The 24,905-nt window shown below is 37.1% G+C and overlaps 1 protein-coding gene across 2 annotated transcripts in view; it reads right to left on the reverse strand.

Annotated features, from left to right (window-relative positions):
• Positions 1 to 5,386: 5,386 nt before the first annotated feature.
• Positions 5,387 to 24,905, reverse strand: part of pax2b (paired box 2b) — a 31,326-nt gene continuing 11,807 nt past the window's right edge. The window contains exons 6-10 of one of the 2 annotated variants that reach the window (XM_084433943.1): positions 16,723 to 16,898; positions 13,227 to 13,337; positions 8,462 to 8,573; positions 7,001 to 7,087; positions 5,387 to 6,519 (exon numbers count right to left, since the gene is read on the reverse strand). In XM_084433943.1, coding sequence (XP_084290069.1) covers positions 6,401 to 6,519; positions 7,001 to 7,087; positions 8,462 to 8,573; positions 13,227 to 13,337; positions 16,723 to 16,898 — 605 coding nt within the window. In that variant the 3' untranslated portion in view covers positions 5,387 to 6,400. Of the gene's footprint in view, positions 6,539 to 7,000; positions 7,088 to 8,461; positions 8,574 to 13,226; positions 13,338 to 16,722; positions 16,899 to 24,905 lie in introns of both variants that reach the window. The other variant, XM_084433944.1, reaches the window with a different exon arrangement.

The raw sequence follows: 24,905 nt of genomic DNA on the forward strand, positions 1-24,905 counted from the left end.
GAAATCTGTAATTATGCCGTAACGGTGGTTTATTTTAAACAAGCTGTGGATAGACGCGGTTAACTGGCGGTCGGTGTGCACTGGGTTGTGAAACTGAGACACATTTATGACCTGATGGGAAACTAATGCTGCTAAAATGACATTGTTTGAATCATGCATGGCTTGTTAATTCATCAAAATGACACCTTTGTTTAGACTGTCATTTTTTTTTAATAGGAAGAAATGTTCAAACATCTGTTATAATTTACATATTACCTTTTCTACCTTTGTAAAATAATACAAGTATATAAGTGAAAGTGATCAATAGTAATAGTGGTGTGGCCATTTTTAACTGTGAGGCTTCCAGTGTCATTCACTTCCAGTTATTTTACCTGTGCAAAAACTGTCCGTTATGCTGCTTTTGTCATTTATTATAAAATGGCAAACTGGTATTTGTTATCATATTATTTTATTATCATAATCATAAGCAGACTGGTTTGATTTTTTTCTGTTTAATACGTTTCGTCACTCTTCCAGTTATTTACCTGTAGCGGCTAATGAATCAGAAGTTCACATCACACACATTCACAGAAAATATAGCTTATACTTCTGCATTGCAAAATAAGGCAAATGAATTGGAAGCCTCACACATTCAAAGAAAATATCTATCTAAAATATACTACCACGTTGCAAAACAGAATGGATAGGCTATAGATAATCAGCAGCTGTCAAACAGTCTATATATTTGTGTGTGTGTGTGTGTGTGTGTGTGTGTGTGTGTGTGTGTTGCACTATTTGAAAAGCTCTGACAGTGGCAGGTGCTTTTTTTTTTTTTTGCCGTTCTGATGAGAGCCAATCAGCTCGCAGCTCTCTCCGTATCGCGTCATCTGGCACGCTGAAGAAACGCTCCGTTTGATTGACAGCTGCATCCAGGTTCACAGTTTACTGGTTTCACTGAAAGAGCCAGAAATGCCAATTTAGACAGGAGTGACAAAAAGTTTCCATCTAAATGGAATAATTTTACCACAGGGAATTCTCCGCTCAGAGAAGGGAGGGAAGGAGTCAACAGTGGGGTTTTTCTTCTCCTAACAAGGCCTGAATGACAAACATATACAGCAGAGAGAGAGAGAGAGAGAGAGAGAGAGAGAGATAAACACCAGCTGACTCTCTTGTCAGCTAAACCCTTACACAGATTTACCATGGTAATATGGGCGCTTCTTACACTGTTTGAGGGAGATGCGTAATCATTTTTTATGATAACAAAAAAAAAACATTTGAAAACAAAACTGATAATGGTTAACAACTCTAAGATAGAGTCACGTGTCTTCTGTTTCCAAGTATATAGTTTATTAATAATTAAATGGGATAAGAGTTTATTAATAATTAAATGGTATAAGAGTTGAAATCAACAACAGTTTCCATATTGTTAAAAGCCAATAACAAAAGGCCTCATCTTATAAAGAGCTTCACAAAAGATAAAGTAGTTTAACGGTCATATTTTGTTGACAAATAAAAAAATCTCTCCTAGGGCTAGTGATTCTGTTCAAGTAGAATGAACTTTCCTCAGTCAATCTCTTCTCTCCTTTATTCACAATCAATAATGAAACACAAAACAATTCTCCATAAGCCTGCAGGATTAAGAAATGGAGGAATCTCATTTCCAAAAAAAAAAAGTCATTGCATCCGGCGTGAGAATTCCTGCAGAACTGACTCCATCTTTTTGTGAGGTCTCCGCTAATTGAATTCATCCCTATTTCTCGAAATAATACTTCTGCTTTTCAGGGCCTGGAGAAGGTTATACATTTTATATGCTCAGTGATCCAAATCATAAAGAAAACATTCTCTGGCGCTCTTCCCAGCCACATTGTGATCTCTCGCGCCCTTAAAGAAGTTCATCACTAAATTCCCTAATGACTTTTTTTTGTGAATGAACAAAATAGATTTCAGTCCATTAAGCAGTAGGTGCTTAAAAATCCTCAGGGGATCGTTCTCAGGAAAGCCTCGCAAATGCTTCTGAAAGAGAAATAATGGTACGTTTTATAACAGAATAACACATGACCTGTTCTGTATTTGCACATTCTCATAGTTGTCAACAATATATAAAAAGTTAACTTTTTTATGGAAAGTTGAGTCGTAACTTGCTGCGTTACTTTTGAGTTACTTGTTCTCACCTGGGCTTTTTAATAACAAATAATCATAAGTTCTATATTTGGTATATGTAAAGGCCCTTTCCTTTCCCTTTCACCAAAGTTTAAATGAATAAGCCTCAAGCTGAAGGAAATGTAAATCCACACCTGTACAGTAGACCTGTACACCTGCGCAGCTCAAACCTGTCGCAGAAGAACAAGACAGAAGTTAGATCAACACTCTTACTTCAATAAAACCACAAATGAGATGTTTATCTAAATTCATTTTTGCTTATAAGTATGGTTTTGCTTATTAATTGGATCATCGAAGATCAGCAGCAAATACATTGGTTAATAAAGTAAGATTAAATTAAGTAAATTTGCGTAATTTAACATTTTTAATTAGGTTTTCATAATATTTATTTTGTTGTAAAATTAAAAGTAATGTATTACTTTACTAGTAACTTAAAAGTAATCTGTTTACATAACTTGTGTTGCTTGGCATGCTTTACCCCCAACACTGTCAACATCAAGCTGTTATTGGGGACAGAGATATTCATAATGTCAGATCAATGCTACACTATTAGAAGAAAAGGTTATATTTAGAGCTTAAAGGGTTCTGTCTGGCACCTCATATATATATATATATATATATATATATATATATATATAACTTTTAGGGGTTCCCTTCATGGGATACATTTATGGATTTAGTTAAAAAAAATTGTTTCATTTTGATTACATTTTATGAATTAAACAGCTTGTAAATGTACTTTATCAGTAGAAAAAAAATGAAATCACCCCTTAAACTTAAAGGATTATGCAATAATTTAAGACATTTCTCCTTATATAGAACCTTTTGGCCTTAAATGGTTCTTTAAAGTTGAGTCTAGAACACTAGAGTTCCATATAGAACACCACTGAACATTTGTTTCAAAGAATGTACTGTACACTAAGAAATAAGATGAATAGATAGATAGATAGATAGATAGATAGATAGATAGATAGATAGATAGATAGATAGATAGATAGATAGATAGATAGATAGATAAACTATTCTATATTATATAATGCTGAACTATTTTGCATTAAATGTTACTGCTTTAGAGATTAACTGATCATTTTAAACCAGTAACATATGAATGACACTACATGACTTCTTTAAAATTCACATTTTTATTTGTTTCCAATTTGAGTTTTGCTTTTAATATTAATTAAACGAGAAATTGTTTTATAAATAAACATTACATGAAGAGTTAAATCAGCCAGATAGCATTTGTTTCTTTGTGAAGTCTGGGAGATTTGTAAAGTAGTTTCTGGTTGGCAGTAATTGCATTCGGTGTGTGTGTGTGTGTGTGTGTGTGTGTGTGTGTGTGTGTGTGTGTGTGTGTGTGTGTGTACGGTCTGGCAGAAATGTTTGAGGCCATAAAGTAAATAGTGTTGCTTTGATTTAGAAGTTCATAGATATCAGAGTCTTCCTGTTTGTATTCGACCCATGTGTGTCTCACACTGTTAAAGTTATTTTACTTCTCTACAGATGATGAAACCAGAGAGACGGACCAGATTCCATCAGAATGTATTTACAGTACAGAAATGACATTTCACACAAAATGATTTTAAAAATTATTATTTCACAAAATAACATAAATAATGAACAAAACCAACATGTCAGTAGTTTTATAGTTATGCATACAACAGTTTTTTTTCTTTGCTCTGCATAGGATTTGTACATATATTGAAAATGTTTTTACTATAATACTGTTTGTACAATGCGACAGCAGACTGTAAATGAAAAAAAAAAATACACATCAACAAAAAGTCTTTGGCAAATGTGATACAAGTACATTCTCTCAACTGTAACGTATATGATGAAAACTAAAGTTTATCACAACATCAACTAAACCTGGAGTGTACAGTACATAATTATGAGAAATGTTTTGCTGAATTGCACTTGTTGTAAAGCATTAAACAATTTTTTTTTTTTTTTTTGCGTTACTGAAACAGCTTGACAATCCCAAAATGTTTTTGAGTTCTGAAAAGTAAACCATAAAGCCGATAACCAGTGAGCAACCCATCTGTTGATTAATTGAACAGTTGCTAACTCTTCTGTAAACACATTTGGAGGTTTAAGTGCTTCGTCCGATCAGTAGTACATGTTTGTTTTTCTCAAAATCTTACAGTGTCCAATCTGACTGAAGACTGAGTGAGTTCACTGTTTATTCAGTCAAGACTGACGATATTCATCTTATAAAGAGCACAACCCATAGTGCAAAAAAAAACCACGGAGGGGTGAATTCACTAAACCACTTTTGCATTTCAGCAGTGAATCCGGTGTAAAACGATCATATCAGTGGTTCAATTCAACTCCCTCCTGAGAATCTGATCTATGATAAACACATAAAAATGCATAATGAATGAAAATAATCCATGCATACTGTAGTGTCCTTGTCATTATAAAAACGACATAGAAAAATGCATCTTCGAGTATTTCCACTTATATCTGGTGTCAGTAGGACCAGGATTGACAGCAGGTCAGTTTTCTCTGATGAAATATTTGTCTCCTCGTCTCTTCTTTGAGGTTCGTCTCTGATTGTTTCTCACAGAAGTTTGCTAGCGTCTGCTGGCGCTGACAGGAGGAGTACGCCTGCTTTGATTCCCATGCTGAGTTTGAGGACGTACTGTATTGAGTAATAGTTTGGTGTGTGTTGAGTGGAGCGTCACGTTTTGAATCCATGTGAGTTTTACTGTTCGTTTTTGCGCTGTCCACACACACACACACACACACACACACACACACAGATAGAGAAACGTGTTTGGAGAATCTGCTACCATGCGCTGGAAAGGTTTTCCCTGTCAGAGACTCTCCAGATGTGATCGTCCAGGTGATCTTGCTCGTATTGTAGGTATTCATAAATAAAGTGTACACAGACATTTGGATACATTTGGATAGACACTGAAAAATGCATTATCTGCACACTGAAATGTAAATGCTTTTACATACGAACAAGACTTTATGTTTGTAATTAGTCATATTGTTCATTTCAGTGTTTATTGTTGTTATTTTGTGTTATGTTATTTGTTGTTGTGTTATGTTGTGTTATGTGTTATATTATTTGTAATGTTATGTTATGTGTAATGTTATGTGTTGTGTTGTTGTGTTATGTTGTTATATTATGTTAAGTTATGTTGATGTTATGTTATGCTATGTGTTATGTTGTGTGTTATGTTGTTATATTATGTTAAGTTATGTTGATGTTATGTTATGCTATGTGTTATGTTGTGTTATGTGTTATATTATTTGTAATGTTATGTTGTTATGTTATGTGTAATGTTATGTTGTTATGTTATGTGTAATGTTATGTGTTGTGTTGTTGTGTTGTTGTTATGTTAAGTTATGTTGATATATGTTATGTTGTGTTATGTCATGATGTTATGTTATGTTGTTATGTTGTGTTATGCTATGTGTTATGTTATGTTGTGTGTTATGTTATGTTGATATGTATTGTGTTATGTTGTTGTTATGTTATGTTGAAATGTTATGTGTTATGTTAAGTTATGTTAAGTTATGTTGATATGTAATGTGTTATGTTGTGTTATGTCATGTTGTTATGTTATGTTATGTTGTTATGTTGTGTTATGCTATGTGTTGTTATGTGTTATGTTGATATGTATTGTGTTATGTTGTTGTTATGTTAAATTATGTTGAAATGTTATGTGTTGTGTTATATTATTTGTAATGTTATGTTGTTATGTTATGTGTAATGTTATGTGTTGTGTTGTTGTGTTATGTTGTTGTTATGTTATGTTGAAATGTTATGTTATGTTGTTGTCATGTTAAGTTATGTTGATATGTTATGTGTTATGTTGTGTTATGTCATGTTGTTATGTTGTGTTATGTTATGTGTTGTGTTGTGTTATGTTTTGTGTTATGTTGTTATATTGTAATACGTCATGTTATATTGTAATACGTTATATTGTTCATTTCGGTGTCTATCCAAATGAATGAAAATGACCACTTTATGTATGAATACCTATGAATATAAATGAGGACAAAATATAAAAAGTATTATAAAAGCAGATGTTAATTCCACTGTACGTTTTAAAAATCCTATTTACCCTCACTCCATGAGATATACATTTATTGTTCATTTTTATGAGTTTTCCCTCGTCACGTGTGGAAGCCCACCGAGGCCTGTGTGAATGGCTGAACTGTCGTTGAGATGTTTTTGTTCCTGATTGGTCTGTTCTTCATCATGTGACCGCACGAAACCACTCTGTCCAATCAGCTGCACTGCTCACACTGGCAGAATATGAAGTCCGAGTCCATGGGTGTGCCGCCTAAACTGGTTTCCGTGGTAACTAGTGGCGGTCATAGGCAGTGGCAGCAGTTGGGGGGGCGGAGCCTCTGGATGCACTATAATAATAGGGGGAACCTGAAAGTTAATAAGAAAGGAATGTACCATTTCAATACACCATGAACATGTCTGCATTTTTGCTTTATGCATCATATAGTATTGATTTCACGTATGCCAGTCCTTCTATTATTTTGCTATCACAAAAATTAATGCAAAATCCACCATTTCCTTCATTGCAAATTTTGTCTTATTTTTGCATATGACATAAACTTTAGCATGCACAATGAGTTACAACCCAATCAAATTGAACTGATTACGTAAATGACTCTGCGAACACAAAGTGCTGTTTTTATTTACAGTATAGTTTACACAAAAAAAAAAATCATATTTTGTTGTGTTGTGTGCAGTTTCAATTTGATTTGTATAATTTTTTTTCATGACTGTGCTGTCTAATACAAAATCAAAGGATTGTACTGTAGCACTGATGATATTTTGACAGTAGCGATGTTGACCATGGCACATTATTGTAATGGCACTCACTCAGTATTGCTGGGTTGCTGAATCTCCAGGCTTCATTGTAGGTCGTGTACTGTGGATGGCTGTAGGGATTCCCTGAAAATTCACTCCCTGAAATGGAAACATGCAGGCATTTTTAAATAATGCACCAGCAATTTTACATCACATTTGCTGTAACTTTGGCAGTTTATGATAACTCCGTCACATCGTAACATCTAAAACCCATTGTGTCCTGTTGAATGAGTGCACTACTATGTCCCTTTTTTCCTTCTCCAAAGTTCTCTATTGTGGAATTTGAGCTGGAAGAAAGCCTTTGTGTTGGTCCAGCACAGTTTGTCCTTTATGGGATAATAAAGCGGTGTTTTTATCTGCGGTCTGTCAGTAAATCTCTCTGAAGCAGCAGGTATAATGGACACGTCTGCCGAGACCTGCTGCTGCTCTTATTACAAGGAGCTGCTAAAAATAATGCAAGATCGAACCACATTTTACAAACTAGTTTGAGCTCAGTGATCTCAGAATGCCTTTCGTCTGGGGGTCTGCTGGACCAGTTAATTCTTTAGTCAATTGAGGTTTGATGGTCAATAGTTAAAGGTTTCCTGCATTCACACACCAGTGAAATGCTGCTTCTATGCGTGTCTGCAGGCCGCTGTAAACACTATTTATTGGTAATGGTGTCTGGTCAGTTCGTAAATGTAAGCCACTCTAATATTTTACTATTTGAGCTTTCATCAATGTATAGATGTTAAAAGTGAAGTGTGGCATTTTAAAAGTTAAAATACTGTTTTAATGCGCATAGACAACTATGCTAACATTCAAAAGTTTGGGGGCGGTATGATTTTATGAATGTTTTTACTGTATAGAAGTGTCTTTTGCTCACCAAGCCGGGATTAATTTGGTCAAAAATACAGTAAAAAAAACTGTTTTCTATTACAATATATTTTAAAATGTAATTTATTCCTTAAATCTGAATTTTCAGCATCATTACTCCAGTCTTCAGTGTCACATGATCCTTCAGAAATCATTTTAATATGCTGATTTGCTGCTCAAGACACATTTCTGATTATTATCAGTGTGCTGGTTAATATATTTGATGAATAGACATTTATTTGAAATACAAAATCTTTTGCAACATTATACATGTCTTTACTGTCACTGTTGATCAATTTAATGCCAAATAAAAGTATGAATCACTTTAAAATTATTCCATTAATCCAAACTTTTGAATGGTAGTGTATTTGTTTGAGAATCTCAACAGTGTGAGTCACTCTGTTTATTTGACCAATGGCAGATGGAAAAATTGGCACATGTCACAAAGACATCTTTCATAAAGATAAATCATAATGTTTTTAATGCATTTCAAGGTAAATATTAACTGAACTGCATTGATTTTTGTTCTGTGCATAAAAAAAAAAAAAAATTCTTCACAAAGTTCTCATTTTCAATTTTGTCAATTGCACCGCTTCTTTATTATCTCGAGATGCTCACCAGGAACCATTCCAGCCAGTGTGGACGTTGGGTAGCTGCCCTGTCCGGTGGGCGGGACGTGAGGGGGATATCCAGGTAAGGTTGTGTTGGCCATATCCCGACCTGCACACACAAAACACAACTACACTCACAAGCTGTTCCATGCATGAACAAGCTGACACGCAATTGATTGCAAATGCATTTTGAACTGTAGAAATAATGATTTTAAATGGAATCCGTTTTTGGTCAAGAAAAGAAAAGAAAAAAACTTTGCGTATCAAAGGATTTATTCTTGTCCTTTCGAGGTCAGAACAGAGAACAGATGTAAGCCTGGGTCATACCGACCGGCCCATACCGGCCTCCACTAAACAGTCAATGTCTCTTCTTAGCACCAAGAAGCTCCACATTCAGAGCAGTAATTGGGTCTGACGCTTGGCTGTCCTACCCAACAACGCAAAGCCCGGACCCAGCCGAGCGCTGGAGCCTGACACCCCTCACAGACTAATGTTTTTGTTCAAGTAAAGGGGGGCTGTGGAGGGTTTACTGGGGACGCTGGGGGAAACTTGGCCATCGGTTCAATTCTAATGAGCAGGACAGTGTCCATCAAAGCTCAGCGAGTGTAATCCTGTGTGGACCAGGACGCTTGCCAATGACCAGAAAAAACATGCAGGCTAAAAATGAACTTAAGATTGAACAAAAGCGTCATTTAAAAATAAATAAAAAATGAACGTGCAATTATACAATGGATATTGTTACTCTAAAATCTGAAATTTATGCTACTTAAGCTACAAACCATTGAATCAACGTAAATAGCCTTTAATTAGGCTGACTAACCATATTGGCTGGATTATTATTATTATTATTAATCAATTATTTCTTGGATGTTGGTGTCTTGGCGAAATGAAGGATGTGTTGAATGATGTGTGTTTGTTTCAGTTCCAGAGATTTATGATGGACAACTTGTGAAAAGTGTCAATAATGCAGCACAAGTATGTATTGCATTTTCAGTAATTGCCACAAGGGGACCATTAGCATCTCCTTATACTGTAGGGTTTCTCTTTTATGGCAGAGAAGCAGTTTGAGGAAAAACTTGCTGTTGAAGTTAGTTAAACTGTTGACTGTAGTATTTATTTATTGTTACAGCCAAAAGTGCCCGTTATGCTATTTTAATGTTGTTTTGGAGTCTCCCACCACAGGTTTGCGTGCGTCCAAGGTCAAAAAACACTTTAATTTTCTTATAATATACAGCATACTATAATGCAGCATCAGCTCTTTTCTCACAGTGTGTGAAATGGTTCGATCAAGGATTCGGTCTCTCTAAACCTCTCGTTTCCGTGAGCCTGCTCTGCTCTGATTGGTCAGATGGCCCAGTCTGTTGTGATTGGTCGACCGCTTGCAGGGTGTATCAGAAACCAAACAGCCATTAGCGTATCTGAAATTCAACTTTTCCTCAGCACTTGATACACAGTGATATGAACATGAACGATGGCGTCGGTTTTACCGTTTCAATCTTATCGAAGTGGATTTAGTTTAGCAGCAGAAAACAGCGTCTTCTCGACATGATCAACACGAACCAAACTCTCCCAGTCTCAGATACAACTACAGTGTTTGAGGGCGGGACAAAGCAGACGCTGTTCGCCGACAGCCAATCAAGACAAGAGACTGGCATTATGCAAATTTGTTACAAACATAGGCATGTTCAGCAGGAAGTGAGACTGGAATTACTGACTGGAATTACTCCATTTATCTGCACTTTGATTCTGAAACTGTGCAGACCTTTTACATTCACAAACAGCTACATTATACATTACATGAAAGATGATATCTGAAAAAAGCATAATAGGGGCATTATTAGTGTGTAAAAAAGTGTGTACACAAGTGTGTAAAAGAGAGCCATGCTTCAATGCATTGAGCAAGCATTCACATGTTAGTTTGCATATTGAGAATGTTTCAGGTTTAAGAATTGCTGTAAAATTGCACTGCTGGACTTCAGCTTATTCCTCAATAATCTGTCAACATACAAGAAACACTCAACACCTGATGCTGAAAATCAGGGTGACCTTAGTATCATCTGAAGAAGTCGAAAGGGTTGAGTGCAAACACTTGCTTCACAGCTGTATTAAATCCGCCACGACAGGGACACCTTAATGTTCCAACAACGAGGCTACGGGAAACGTTTGACCTCTATTTTCTACATTCAGGATGCAGCAATTTATCACCAGCCAAAAAACACGGCACCCTAATTAATTACAACTAAGCAAAGGATGTTTGGAGAGCCAAATTGCCCTAATTCCCTGGATGCTCGGTGAAAGTCGTTTGTTATCAAATGTGTGCTCAAAGGTTAGTTTGCTTTTTGTGAAGATGGAATAAGCATTAATTTGTGTGACTAGGAGCGTGGTGCCCTCAGGTGCGGACACGGGTAGCCGGTGTGTCGGGAGAGAGAGAGAGAGAGAAAGAGAAACTATTGCTTCTTTTAAGGTGACAAATTCATTGCATTTCCCAACACCTTTTTCCATATAACTGGACCAAGTTTAGCAGAAGCAATGAACCAGAGCTTTCCAACATCTAGCGTTGAAGCTATTTAAAGGGGCAATATCTTTAGTATGTACTGTATGTATGCATATTAGTCGGTTGATTGATTCGTTTTTAATAGAAAAAGCCAAGGACATAAAAGATGTCTATCTGTGAGGTATTCACAGTTCACCAAGAACTCGCATCTCCTCTGGCACAGACTGCTTCATGAATCATTCATTTTTAATAGATTATGCAAATTTCCATGCATAAAATCAACAAGATCAATAACTGTGGGCATTTTAATTGGGGTTGGAAAACATTTTAAGGATGATTGTAATCTGTGTTTCTTTTCCATTAAAGGAACTATTCATCTGAACATTGGATCTCAGCCTACCCAGTGGAAATCATTTAAATATTTTTGTTTTGCTTCCGAATATTTTGTAGGCTTATCGTGAATGTTTAAACAGGAATACATTCAGTGCTAGTTCAACCAAAAATGTTGTGCTCATCCTCAGTTTGTTCCAAACTTGTGCGTTATAGTCGTGTGGACTTTGTCTTATTTTTTTTTTAAGCTTGAAAGCATTCATCCCCATTCGCTTTCATTGTGTAGAAAAGACTATGAATATTCTTCCTAACATCTCCTTTTGTGTTCCACTGAAGAAAGGAAGTCTTATGGCTTTGGTTTGAGGGTCATGAAGGTCAGCAAACGCTGAAAGATTAGCATGCTTATTATATTCATACCTGATTAATACAAACAACGCACAAATCTGTGGTGATGTGAAACTGCCATGAAACAGATAATCAGTCTCTCTCTCTCTCTCTCTCTCTCTCTCTCTCTCTATTGCTTTCTGTCACCAGCCAAACACACACAAACACAATAATGGCCATAATGGCTTCCACATAATTATGTGCATTTTAATAAAAGCGGTGTATATTTATCTTTGACCTGAAGACGATCGTAAAACTGTCAGTAAACTTCACACATTTCATATTAATAACTGGCACAACAAGCACACTATGTTTTAATTAACCGTCCCATCATTTATTATTAACAAGAGCACATGAGTGAGAGAGAGAGAGAGAGAGAGGGAGAGAGAAACAAATACCCCACGTTCCCTGTCTGCCATGAGCAAATGATGAATTTGTTTATGTAAATGTTAATATTTGATATCATTTTGAAGTTCAGCGCTGTGATAGAGCAGTTAAGGAACAAACGTCCTCTGTGCAACAGCTCGTTAGTCTGAAGTTGGTTTAATTATGTCCGTTATAAGACCAATATCACTACACGTGAGATCTAATCTTCTACATGCATGTAAATAAAACATGACTGACACATATATTAGCAGCATTTGAGTTCGAATTTACTTCCAAGCATATTCAATGCATTATTAAATATACTTGCATTATATAAACAATGGCATTAAGTGTAGGCAAGATATTAGAAATGGTTCAAAAACAGACAACAGTGGCCTAAATAAAGGACTAAAATAGCTATCTGACTATTGGTGAACATTAACCAGTAGGTCTATGGTGACACTGGCCAAAAAGCAAACTAATTTCAGAAGTGGAGCAAGTTATTATTGCATTTTGAATATTACAAAGACCAGCATAGTCAAATCTGAGCGCAAACCCTCAGATTACCCAGTTAATCTCAGTTTAGTTATTTTAAATACATTTAGTTATGGAAAGTCTGGATTTTGTTTTTTGGCTCTACTAGAACAGGTTTTCCAGCTTGAATGTTGATTATTCTCCTCATATTCTCCATTGTTGCAGCTCCTCTCTCCCCAGTCTGTCAATAACGCTCTGTTTACTTCCTGTCTCTATGAAGCCCCTCCTCCTGAAAAGCACACTGTGCTCTGATTGGTCGGCTGGATCAGTGTGTTGTGATTGGTCGAGTGCTTCGAGTGTGTTTGGGAAATGTCCCGCCCCTTACCATAACCGCCAGTTTCAACACACTACTAACTAACTCAACCAGGTCCCGCCCCTTTATTCTGCGTATTAATTATTTAAATGAGTAATATTGTGACGTGTTCGTTCCCGGAAGAAAACTCAAGACTACAATGTTTCAGGGAGTTCAGAAACACTGACACTGATATAGAGAAGAACTCCCGCTGGAGGGACTTTGTAGAGCTTCTTCATGCTCAAACAGCAACATTACACACTAAAGAAAGCTGAATGTAAAGAAGGACCCCTTTAATTATCCATTTGAGCTGATTTTGAGGGCGTAAACGGTCATTAAGGTTGGTGACATGGATCAGGCGATCTTACCTACAGAGTAGCTCTGTGACACGCTGGCGCCCAGGTCAGAGGTCGTGCCGGAGGATAAACTGGGCTTGACTTCATCCAGGCCTGTGTTTAATGCAGGGAGACTGTACTCACTCGCCTGCAGATCAAGAAGATCAAGATCAGGTCAACATCGCTCAGCCTACCAGCCTTTATGATGTTACTGGCAGACATTCAAATCATACTAACAACTCACTCAACTGTATGCGCTTTTTCTTTTAATATTATTATGCCTTGAATTTGTTTTAGTTTTTTTTATACAGTATATATATATTATTACTATTACTATTTCTCATATTTTGAGTTAATTGGTCATTACGTAAGCCCTAATCACATAAATATTGGTATAAAATATGGGTATGAAACCATATCTACAGACCAGAATATCAGTGACTTAAGGTTGGTCTCTTTTCACTTGGGCCAGTTATTAACAACAATTTTAATAAACTAAATAAATAAATACATTTAAAAATATATATATATTTTTTTTTTTCAAAACTGCATAGCAATGACGAGTGTTAATACATTTAATATATAAAAAAATGTTTTATCAACAATATATTTAATTAGCTTATATATATATATAAACGTTTTTCTTTCAGTTATTTATTTATTTATTTCCAGTTAGTAATTTTAGTGCTCCAACTAAAACTTATTTCAGTCGTTTGACAAGGCAGCATTTCTAATTTTTCATCTAATATTTATATTTTAATTTATTTCAGCTTCATTTCAATTAACAGAAATGTTTTTGATAGTTTTATTTAATGATAATAACCTGCCAACAACTCACAGCATCCTAGAATATTTCTTAGCGTCTAATAAAATTTCTGGCTACAACAAGCCATCTTTCGAGACTAAAAATGATGATATATCTTGTTGTTATAAATTTAAAATAAGGCCTTACTGATTAGTTCACCTCGTATAAATAAGATAATTTCTGAAGTGATGTTTTCGCATTTGCTAAATCACTTCTAGTTGCAAAGCCGTCAGAAATGACATTGATAAGATTTATGATTTCCACAACCCCCTTCCATCACAGACATGCTCCTCAGACCGTGTCAGCAGATGGGGGGGATTTTTTTCTTAAACTCTTTTGTTATTTAATGAGATGAGACTTCCGGCGTCTGCATGTTGAGAATGTCTGTCCAAAGTAAATGTGTGTGTGTGTCACAGGGGAGGCCCCTGACCCCAGCCATGTCTGTCTCTATCACAGATAAACTCTAATTGTGGGCTACAACTGTTCGCGGCTGATGTTGGGCTCTTTTCGGTGGAGGTCGTGGAGCAGAACAGGGCTTTTCTCATGCAGATGGAGGGGAGAGTGAAAAGGACGAGCACATGGCTGGCAGAAGTGTGGGAGGAGAGCCTGTCACATTTAGCATCTCCAGAATGGCTTTTTAATGCCCCTAAACACATCCAAAACACTGGCTCTGTTCCAGAACCTATGAGCTGCCTATGTAGACAGTGTTTTAGACATCATAGGCAAGCTCTGGAAAGCGGAGGCTGCTTCAAAAAGGCATTCTTTGAATTCGAAGGCAATACCACACCATAATGCTTTGCAATGAGCTCAGTGAAATATAGTATATTGTATTTTGCAACACGGAAGTAAGCTATTTTCGATCATTGGTCAGTATAGGTAAATAACCAAAGCATTACAAAGTGCAGTAAATGGTTAAACTAGACAAGCCAAAACAAGCCTATACAAACCAGTGTGTTTATGAATATAATTAGTTCAAATAATATGATAAGAAATACCAATTTGCAATATCAAGCAGCATAACAGGCAGTTTAAAGTACAGCTACAATAGGTGAACTGTTAAAAATTATATAATCAATAAGTTACAACGTTTTTACATTGTTTAAGTAACAACATATGTTTTTACATCGCTTTAACTCAGCAAAATAAGTTAAGCAATTACTAGCAATTACAAAAGTTATACAAGATTCAACTATTTTTTTTAAGTCAGTGTAATGTAATTTAAGTTGAAATGACTTAAAAATCCAAGTTGATTGTACTTAAAAATGTATGGCAGCAACTTTTTTTTTTCTTTTTTTTTTACAGTGTGTGTGTGTGTGTGTGTGTGTGTGTGGGGGGGGGGGGGTGCAAAAAATATGCTTTCAAATAAGTATACATTTCACTTTCGTAATGAAAAAACAGTGTATTAAACAACAACAAAAAAAATCTGCAATATCCATGGAGAATTAAAAACAACAACACTGAGTCGAGTTATGTGCACTTCACAGGAAGTGTGCGTTTTGTTTGATACATTACATTAGTCGATTGTAGAGTGTTTCATCGCAGTGAGTGTGCAGCCTTAGAAGACAGCTAACTGAGCAGACAGCAAGGCTTAGTTTTGGAACAAAGCCACTAATACTAATAGCCCGACACAGCGAGAAAGAGAATAGAACGGTCGTCTGGTTTAGGGATTGCGAATGCGGAAAAAAAAAGGTCTATGAAGGGAGAAAATAGTCTGATTAATATTGCTTTAAATTAAAACTGATTTTTCTAGAGCGTTCCGTTCGTCCATTTTTCCTTCAAAGGCTTTCTGTGTTTCCTTCGTCTTTTTTTCCTCCTTTTTTAATACCCTCTTTGACGGCCTTTGTGATTGCGAGTCATTTCCAATTCATTTCGGTATTGATCTTGCAGTGAAAATCAGTTTTGTAATTAGCTGCAAATTAGGCCTTCTTCTGGAGGTGAGTGCTGTCGGCCTGATTAATCGCTGGAGTAATGTCTCCCGATCGCACCCAAATTAAAATCAACTCAATTAGGCTGTTCCCTTTGCTTTATGGCTCCGACTCGCTCTTTCGGGGAGAGAAATTAATCGTCACTTGTTGTTTAGTAGTGAAAGTAAATAAAGGTTATCCATTATAATAAATCCAACACTTTTAATACGAAATTGTACGTAAAGGGTTTCATATGGTGCTGTTTGGATGTGTGTGTGGGTGTGTGTGTTAATTGCTTTAATAGGGGTTTATCCTGAAGAATAAATTTGTGGTTTCATATGGTGCTGTTTATATATGTGTGTGTGTTAATTGCTAACATTGTTCTTTTGTGAGTGTTTTGCCACATTTAGCTTTTGTAAACAGGAACCTTACAGGAAATGACATCATTGCTCATGTTGTCTATGGCCAGTGAGTGGGTGGTAGCTCATCTCATGTTGTTTTTCCTAAGAATGTATTTTTATTTTCATCAGAAAATCAATAAACCGAGGGAGTTCTGCTATTTGATCCCCACTGCAACGCTAGCACACACACAACCAGACTTATAAGTAAAACCAACATAGAATTGGAATTTTTTTTTTTTAAATAGGGGTTTATCCTGAAGAATAAATGTGTTACACAATTGGGAGCATCCCTAAAATACTGTAGTATGGTATTAGCATCTGATGCCATCATTGTACTGTATTTTTGGTAAGTATACACAGGCCTAAATGCCGATATGTTTCGTTGCAGGCGCGCACAGAGAGGCAGAAGGGAACGTCACTCACCTGCTCCGGTTTGACGTGTTCAGAAGTGGGAAAGACGTCTGGGAACGCCGGCCTCTCGAACACTCGGTCCAGAGCTTCTAACTGCTGCTGTGTGAAGGCATCGGCTCGCAGATGTTTCCTCAGGCTCTCCACACTGCCCTGAGAATCACTGCTCTGCGCTGAACCCTCAGAGCCATCTACAGACACCCAAAAACAGCTTTCTACTCGTCTGGGCTGAGAGAGCAACATTCCACAACAACAGAATATTCCACAATCTAGGAGCCAAGTGAGGTAACATTTCAGGTTGTTTGAGTTTTCCTCAAACGAAAGCAAACTATACTGTGCTTCATTGCTTTGCTCAAGTAGATTAAACACAAGATAATGTGCAACTTGTATTTTTGTTGAAGGACTCATGTTCCTCCACACAAAACTTACGTTATTTGACTGTAGGTATGAGGCTGGAATTGCTGGCAACTCGTTTCAGCAGTCTTTCTTACATTTACATTTATGCATTTGGCAGACCAAAGCGACCTACATTGTATTTCTAGGTACAAATTTCTTGCTTTCCTTGGGAATCGAACCCATAACCTTGGCGTTGCAAGCGCCAACACTCTACTGTCTGAGCTACAGGAAGCTACTTTCTTTTAGGAGACAAAACTTTTTAAAACTTTACAAAGCTTTTGCATTCACAAACAGCTTTATTACACACTGCATGAAAGTATTCGAGAAAGCATAATGGGGAATTTGAAATGGTCTTTTTAGCTCTGAAATCTGCTCTTGGGAGAAAACAACACATCTTTGCATGTATCATGCAGAAGTTTCCCAGGTTTAATGGTCATAACTGGAGTTGGATATCATTTTACACAGACACAGAAAGACTAGTCTAACAAGAGGCCATGCTTTCAAAATTGGCCAACTAAATGCAATTTTTAGGGACAGGTCAAAATCAGCATGTCTTAAATGATTGAATTAATTTAAATTGCATTTAACCAGGAATATTTCTAAAATATATGTGAAGTTAAAATAGGACAATATTTCTAGATCATAATCTGTAAAAATGGAAATAGATAAATGTTAAAACTCAAGCATCACATAATATGAAGCTGTTTGTGCATTTATGTCAGAGTTGTTAAGGATAATCTGATTTTATGGTTTGTGTCCATCAAGTAAATCAACTGGGATTAAGTACCTTTCATTTCTAAGATATTTAGTTCATATATTATATATTAATAGGCATTACTACATGGTTATTTAATATATAAGTAATTTATATGATTTTCCAGGTATGTGTCAGGACTCTTTCCATGATATAAATCTTATAATCCAGTAAATTAAATACTTAATTCCAGTTGATTTATTTTGCATGAGGAAATCTTTGGTCATTTCACACATTATCTGTATTGCACTGCACTGGATGCTCCTGTTTTCTCCAGGCGTGTGTAAGGCTGATTTGATTTCCCCGAAACCTCTGCACACTGAACCCGACAAACACACACCTGAAGAAAACCTCTGCCGTTATTGTTCAATCTCTTTACCGGTTAAACAACGCTCCACAAACACAGCACTTTCTCTTGGTTTTCCTCTGACCTGATTACCCTTGTGCTGAGTAAAAGACTCTCTCACACCTTCCTCTCTCTCTCTCTCTTTCTCTTCTCTCTTTCACCCTGCCAACCCCCTTTAGAGCTCCTTTAAATATCTTCACATCTCGCCTTCTCTGGAAAGTCGTGTCTCCCTTACAAATCTGTCACTCTGCATTCGCAGCATATTATGTTCTCAGTGCGGCCCACAGGCACCGTGATGTATGACACGCTCTGCCTGTATTGATTGACCCGACTTAGAGAGAGAGTGGATGAAGAGTTAGAGGGATGACCTGAGAAAAAGAATTTTATATTTATAATAAAGTATTATTTAATAATATAGTTGTTCCACCGCATCCCAAAAGTGCTCAATTGGACTGAGATCTGGTGACTGTGGAGGCCGTTTGAGTTTAGTGAACTCACTAGGCGCGTTTCCATTACAGATTTGTGCAAAACTTTTGTAATTTTTTCTAAACGTCGACAAAAACTATTGCAAAATGATGCGTTTCCATTAACCGATGTTATGTGACTAAATTTCATTTTTTCCTCTCGCGATAAGTAAAATCATTCCAATGACATTCATTTATGTATTATATCCCAGCCACTGCACTGGCCATTATTATTAATCAAAGGAGACGTATGTGTGTTTTCCAAGCATTAATGGTAAGGAACGACCCTTATTATACTTGTGAGCGACTCATATGAGGAGTTTCTGGGTGTTTCTTCCTCATATCTGCTCTGAGGTCTTGATTGTGGCATTTATTTGAGGTTTAGAATCCATTATTCCTGTAATTCTTTTGTCTTATATGAATTTAATAAAGAACTCTGTCTCGTATTCTGTTCAAACACACCGCGTCATCTACGTCAGGTGACTGTAAATGCGCAAAATCCATTGCAGTTTTGTGAAATATCGCCTGAAAAACCACCTCATGCGAGCAAAAAAACTTTTTTGCGATAAATGGGAGTCTATGCGAAATTGACGTGTTTCCATTGGGTGTATTTTCAATTCGCAATTTCAATTTGCGCAATTTGAAGGGTAATGGAAACGCGGCTACTGTCATGTTCAAGAAACCAGTTTGAGATGATTTGAGCTTTGCGACATGATGTGCGTTATCCTGCTGGAAGTAGCCAACGCTCAGGTCCGCTGTAGTGTTTAAACAATGCTCAGTTGGTACTAAGAGACCCAAAGTGTGCCAAGAAAATATCCCTCACATCATTACACCAGCACTTGACCGTTCATACAAGGCAGGACGGATCCGTGCTTTCATGCTGTTTACCCATCTGAATGTTGCAGCAGAAATTGAGACTCATCAGACCAACGGTTTTCTGATATTCTATTGTCCAGTTTTGGTGAGTGTGTGTGAGTTGTAGCCAAGTTTTCTGTTCTCAGCTGACAGGAGCGTCATCGGTGTGTTTTCTGCTGCTGGAGCCCGTTGGCTTCAAAGCTGGACGTGTTGTGTGTTCAGAGATGCTCTTCTGCAGACTTCCCTTGTAACGTGTGGTTATTTGAGTAAGTGCTGCCTTTCTATTAGCTGAACCAGTCTGGTCATTCTCCTCTGGCATCATCGCTCACAGAACTTCTGCTCACTGGATATTTTCAAATTTTTCGGACCATTCTCTGTAAACCCTAGAGATGATTGTGCATGAAAATCCCAGTAGATCAGTAGTTTCTGAAATACTCAGACCAGCCTGTCTGATACCAACAACCATGCCACGTTCAAAGTCTCTTAAATCACATTTCTTCCCCATTATGATGCTCAGTTTGAACTTCAGCCAATCATCTTGACCATGTCTACATGCTGCCATGTGACTGGCTGATTAATGAACAGGTAACAGGTGTACCTAATAAAGTGGCCGGTGTATTTATGTTTAATATTATCTGTCACAACTATTGCCTACTTTTCTTTATAAAGACAATTTACAAAGAAGTTGTTTGGTATTTTTTGACAATTTCTCTCATTTTAACGCAGTCCTGTGAGCCATAGGCAAAGAAAAACAGAAGGTTGCACCCAAATGGGTGAATATCATTGAACATGTTTTTATATAAAAATCCTTTTTTTCTGTTTTATAGCCTGGTTTCCTCAAGAATCAGTGAGAAGAGAGATGAGGGGATAAATGCAGAGGGGATGAAGGCGAAAGAGAGAGGGATAGATGGATGGATGGAGTGATAGAGGCTCAGGCTGGAATGAAGTCTTGATGAGTATCCTGTCCCAGCTCATCGTGTCTGTAATACTCTTCTTGATCGCACATTTTTCACTGCCGCTGAATTCAATTGATCAATCATGTCTGTCTGATGGCACCATTTCAGCTGGTTATTACCACTGCGCTTGTCACGGTGACCTTTTCTTTCTGCACAGCACGGTTTTACACACGAACACACACACACACACACACACACACACACTGGACACTTGCTCTGTGTGTGTGTGTGTGTGTGTGTGTGTGTGTGTGTGTGTGTGTGTGTGTGTGTGCGTGTGTGTGTCCCAGTAGATTTTTTCTGAAGCTTACAAAACTACAATGCTACAATTTTATGAATGGTTGCTGAATGGTGTTAAGTTTAGGTTATTAAGGGATTCTGAGTAGTTTTTAGTACGTTGCTATGTTATTGCTATGGTGTTTTAAATAGTTGATGGGGTATAATTATGCTATTTCTAGGGTGTTATGGGTGGTTGTTAACTTATTGCTATGTGATTGCTAGGGTATTTAGTTACATTGCATTGCTATGCATTGCATTGTGTTCTAGGTGGTTGTTAGGGCATTTCTGTGCTGTTGCTAGGGTGTTTTGAATAGTTGCTAGGGCACTGTTATGCGGTTTGTAGAGTGTTCAGGGTAGTTTTTACCTGATGCTATGTTGTTGCTAGGGTATTTTGTAGGAAATGCATTGCTGTGTGATTGGGTGATCTAGGTGATTGTTAGTCGTTGCTATGCTGTTGCTAGGGTGTTATGAATAGTTACTAGGGTGTTATGTTGTTTATAGGGTGTTCTGGTGTTTGTTTACCTGTTGCTATGTGATTGCTAGGGTATTTAGTAGGCAATGCATTGCTATACAATTGATTAGGTGATCTAGGCGGTTGTTAGGGTGTTGCTATGCTGTCACTAGGGTGTTCTGAATAGTTGCTAGGGTGTTGTTATGTTGTTTATATGGTGTTCTGGGTGGTTGTTTACCTATTGTTATGTGATTGGTAGTAAGGCTGAACGATATTCTGTTTTAACATCGACATCGCGATGTGCGAATGAGCGATAGTCACATCGCCGGAACATGCGATGTGAAGGGTAACGTTAGTAGCACACAGTAAACACGAGATTGTTGTATGGCTTTTTGCTGGGGTGACATACGCGTTCCGCGTGCCTGCACAGTGATTGGTTCGCTGTGCCGCAGCTCACCGCTCACAGCCAACATTCACTGGCAATCCTATAGCTAAAAATGCGCTACGAAGAGGATCCGCCGCAAAAAAGTCAAAATCAGCTATTTGGGACTAGCCTATTTCGTCTACAAAAAGGAGGATGTTGACCAAAAAGAGGTAGGCTACTTTGCTGGAGTGTTATAAAGTTGTGGATGTTTTTTTTTTTTTTTAAAGTCGTTTATTTTTCGTGTTCGCATTTATGAGGAAAAAACAATGTTATTAAGGACGCGACCGTTATGAAAGCGGCAGTAAAAGACTGCTTTAAAACTTTCACAGATACCTCAAACAGAAAGCACAAAACCTTTCTTTAAAACGAATTTCGTTTCGTATTAATTGTATCTTAATTTTAATCAGTATTTCATTATCCAATTTCCTGGATTTAATAAATAAATATTAAATAGCCTATAGCAGCCAGCGCCTGAACTGGAGATTATAAGCTATCATCCATGAACCGCAACTCAGCATAAAAGGTAGCCTACTCGCCTCACACACCTAATAATAATAATAATAATAATAATAATAATAAAATAGAAATATTACTATTATCTACAGAAATCTCTACTTTTAAACAGAACCATTAAAATAATAATAATAATAGCCTAATCTGTATGAAAAGTGCATTTCTCCCGATCACTGCTGCGAAGATCGCGAGTCAGTATTGTCAACTTAATCTTTACAGAAAACACTTGTTTATTAATAAACAATTAAAATGTCACATCGCAATATTTTACATATTATTAATCATTACTTTTGCTGGTTCTAGGTGCCGTTTACATGAACGCGTCACTGAATCAGCACAGAAAACATAATTTTTCGGGTCCTAGAACCTGAAGAACGTTAGGTCCTGTGTAGAACGTCCACCGAATTCTGAGAGAAATATGTTTCTATAAAATATTAAGTGGCCTTTTTTTTACTTGTAATGAAGCTTGCTTATTAGTGAAATTATTAATAACATGTAATGGTAATTATTGACTTTAGCCTGGATTGATGGCTCGCAATATCGTGATATATATCGTTGGGAAAAAAAATATCGCAATGTAATTTTTTTCCAATATCGTGCAGCCCTAATTGGTAGGGTATTTAGTGGGCAATGCATTGATATATAATTGATAAGGTGATCTAGGTGATTGTTAGGCCGTTGCTATGCCGTTTGTAGGGTGTTCTGGGTTCTTCGTGGTTGCTATACTATTTAATTTTGTTTATAGAGGGTTCCAGGTGTTTGCAAAGACAGTTGCTAAGGCGTTCAGGTTTTTTTTTTTTTTATAGTATTCAGGTCTATGAGCAATAGCAATAGTGATGACTTGGCCATGTGTTTTTCCCACTTCAGCTTGTTAAAGTTGCATGTTTCTGAGCAGGCGCTCTGTTTGGACGGCTCCCATGGGGGTCCTTGAGGTGGAGTGGGTATTTGCTGTATCGGGCGCAGGGGCAAATGAAGTCATTAATTAGGTGCCATTAGGGAGCCTGGGCCACAAACCTGATCAATACAACTGCATTTGTCATTTACTCCTGTGACAACAGCTTCCCACTCACTGGATGAGCAACACACACATGTGCGCCCATTACTGCTCTGCATTTCTGTGGCGTTTGGCAGGAGCAATGAACATAACGCTTCAACTGCTTAGAGAAAATCAACTACTGAATCCACACGTGACTCTTACTGTGACCAGGAAACCAACATCGTTATATTACAGCTGAATCTGAAGAACTGAATCAATATATGGGGGCAAAATGAGACGTTTTAGGTCTGTAAAAATATCTCAAATCTAGTTTGTCCACATATGCAGAAGTGCAAATGAGATTTCATAAGACTTTAGAATCATTTTAATATAGCATGCATGTCATATTGACTACTTTTAAAGGGGTGGTATAATGCCCTTTTCACAAGATGTAAAATAAGTCTCTGATGTCCCCAGAGTGTGTGAAGTTTTAGCTCAAAATACCCCACAGATATTTTTATATAGCATGTTAAAATTGTCACTTTTTGAGGGTGAGCAAAATCGCACCGTTTTTATGTGTGTCCCTTTAAATGCAAATGAGCTGCTGCTCCCGGCACAGAGGGCGGAGCTTCAACAGCTTGTGTCCTTTTAACTCACACACACATGCACTGGAAATTTCAAAAACGTTTAGCCTTTTATGCTCAAACCGGAGTCAGACAAAGATGGAGAGACTCAAGAAGAAGTGACAACATGTAGACATTTCTGAACGGTTAGTTGATGAATTTATATAGCTTATGTGTAGTTATCTTCTAGTCAATGATAGGCATATTCTGTCATGATAATCTATAAATAACGTTCCCGGGGGCGGGGTTTATGTAAATTTTAGGGTTGGTGATGTCACTAACTCGGGAGGAAGCTCTTGTAGACTACCAGCCGTTTGTTGTAGTCCTTAAAAAGCAATTTCTTTAAAAGCAAATATCTCCCTTTGCATTGAACTTTGAGCGTTGTAACTTTGCAGATGTTGTTTATGCTCAAACAGCAACATTACACACTAACTAAAGTTAAAAAAGTGAAATCATAATCAACCACCCCTTTAAGATACTTGAGCTCAGTCTCTATTATGGCTATATATTGCCATAAAACATGCACATTTGCAACAACATGCAATGGGTGAGTTTTTTTACTAAGCAATTTACTATTGCTTTACTCTCTCCACTTTCTTCTGTCTATTAGGTTACCAAAGTTAAGTGTGCATTGGAGTTTCTTGCTTCTGTCACAAACTGAGACTGTTTTCTCCCATTGGTGCTTATGTAATGCGTTCACCTGGAGGCTTTGAGGCGCTGCTGCACAGTTGCGATGTGTGCTGTCCTGCTGCTGTGGTATTGATCTGAAACTGAGTGGAGCGGATTCCTTCTGACGTGAGTCAGTATTAAGACTGAGGTAACGAGGGAGCCGCTCTATCAGAGCAGATAAGAACTCCATAACACCGCAGGATTCACACCCACAGGGCCTGACCCCATGGGAAAGAGAGAGAAATACTGGGTCTGCACTAGAGATTTTCATTTCGTCTCGCTTTAGGACACAAATTTGACATGACTTTTCAAGCGCAGAACCAACACAGTACCAAAACTGTTTATTATTAAAATGATGTGATCAAAAAGTTATGACAACATATGCTTTTACATTGCTTTAACTCATCAAAATACGTTAAGCAAGATTCAACTCATTATTGAAGTCGGGTTAATGTAATTTGAATTTGAGATTACTTAAAAATTTAAGGCACCAAC

Source organism: Rutilus rutilus (assembly GCF_951802725.1).
Source record: "Rutilus rutilus genome assembly, chromosome: 16".
NCBI classification, from domain to species: Eukaryota; Metazoa; Chordata; class Actinopteri; order Cypriniformes; family Leuciscidae; genus Rutilus; species Rutilus rutilus.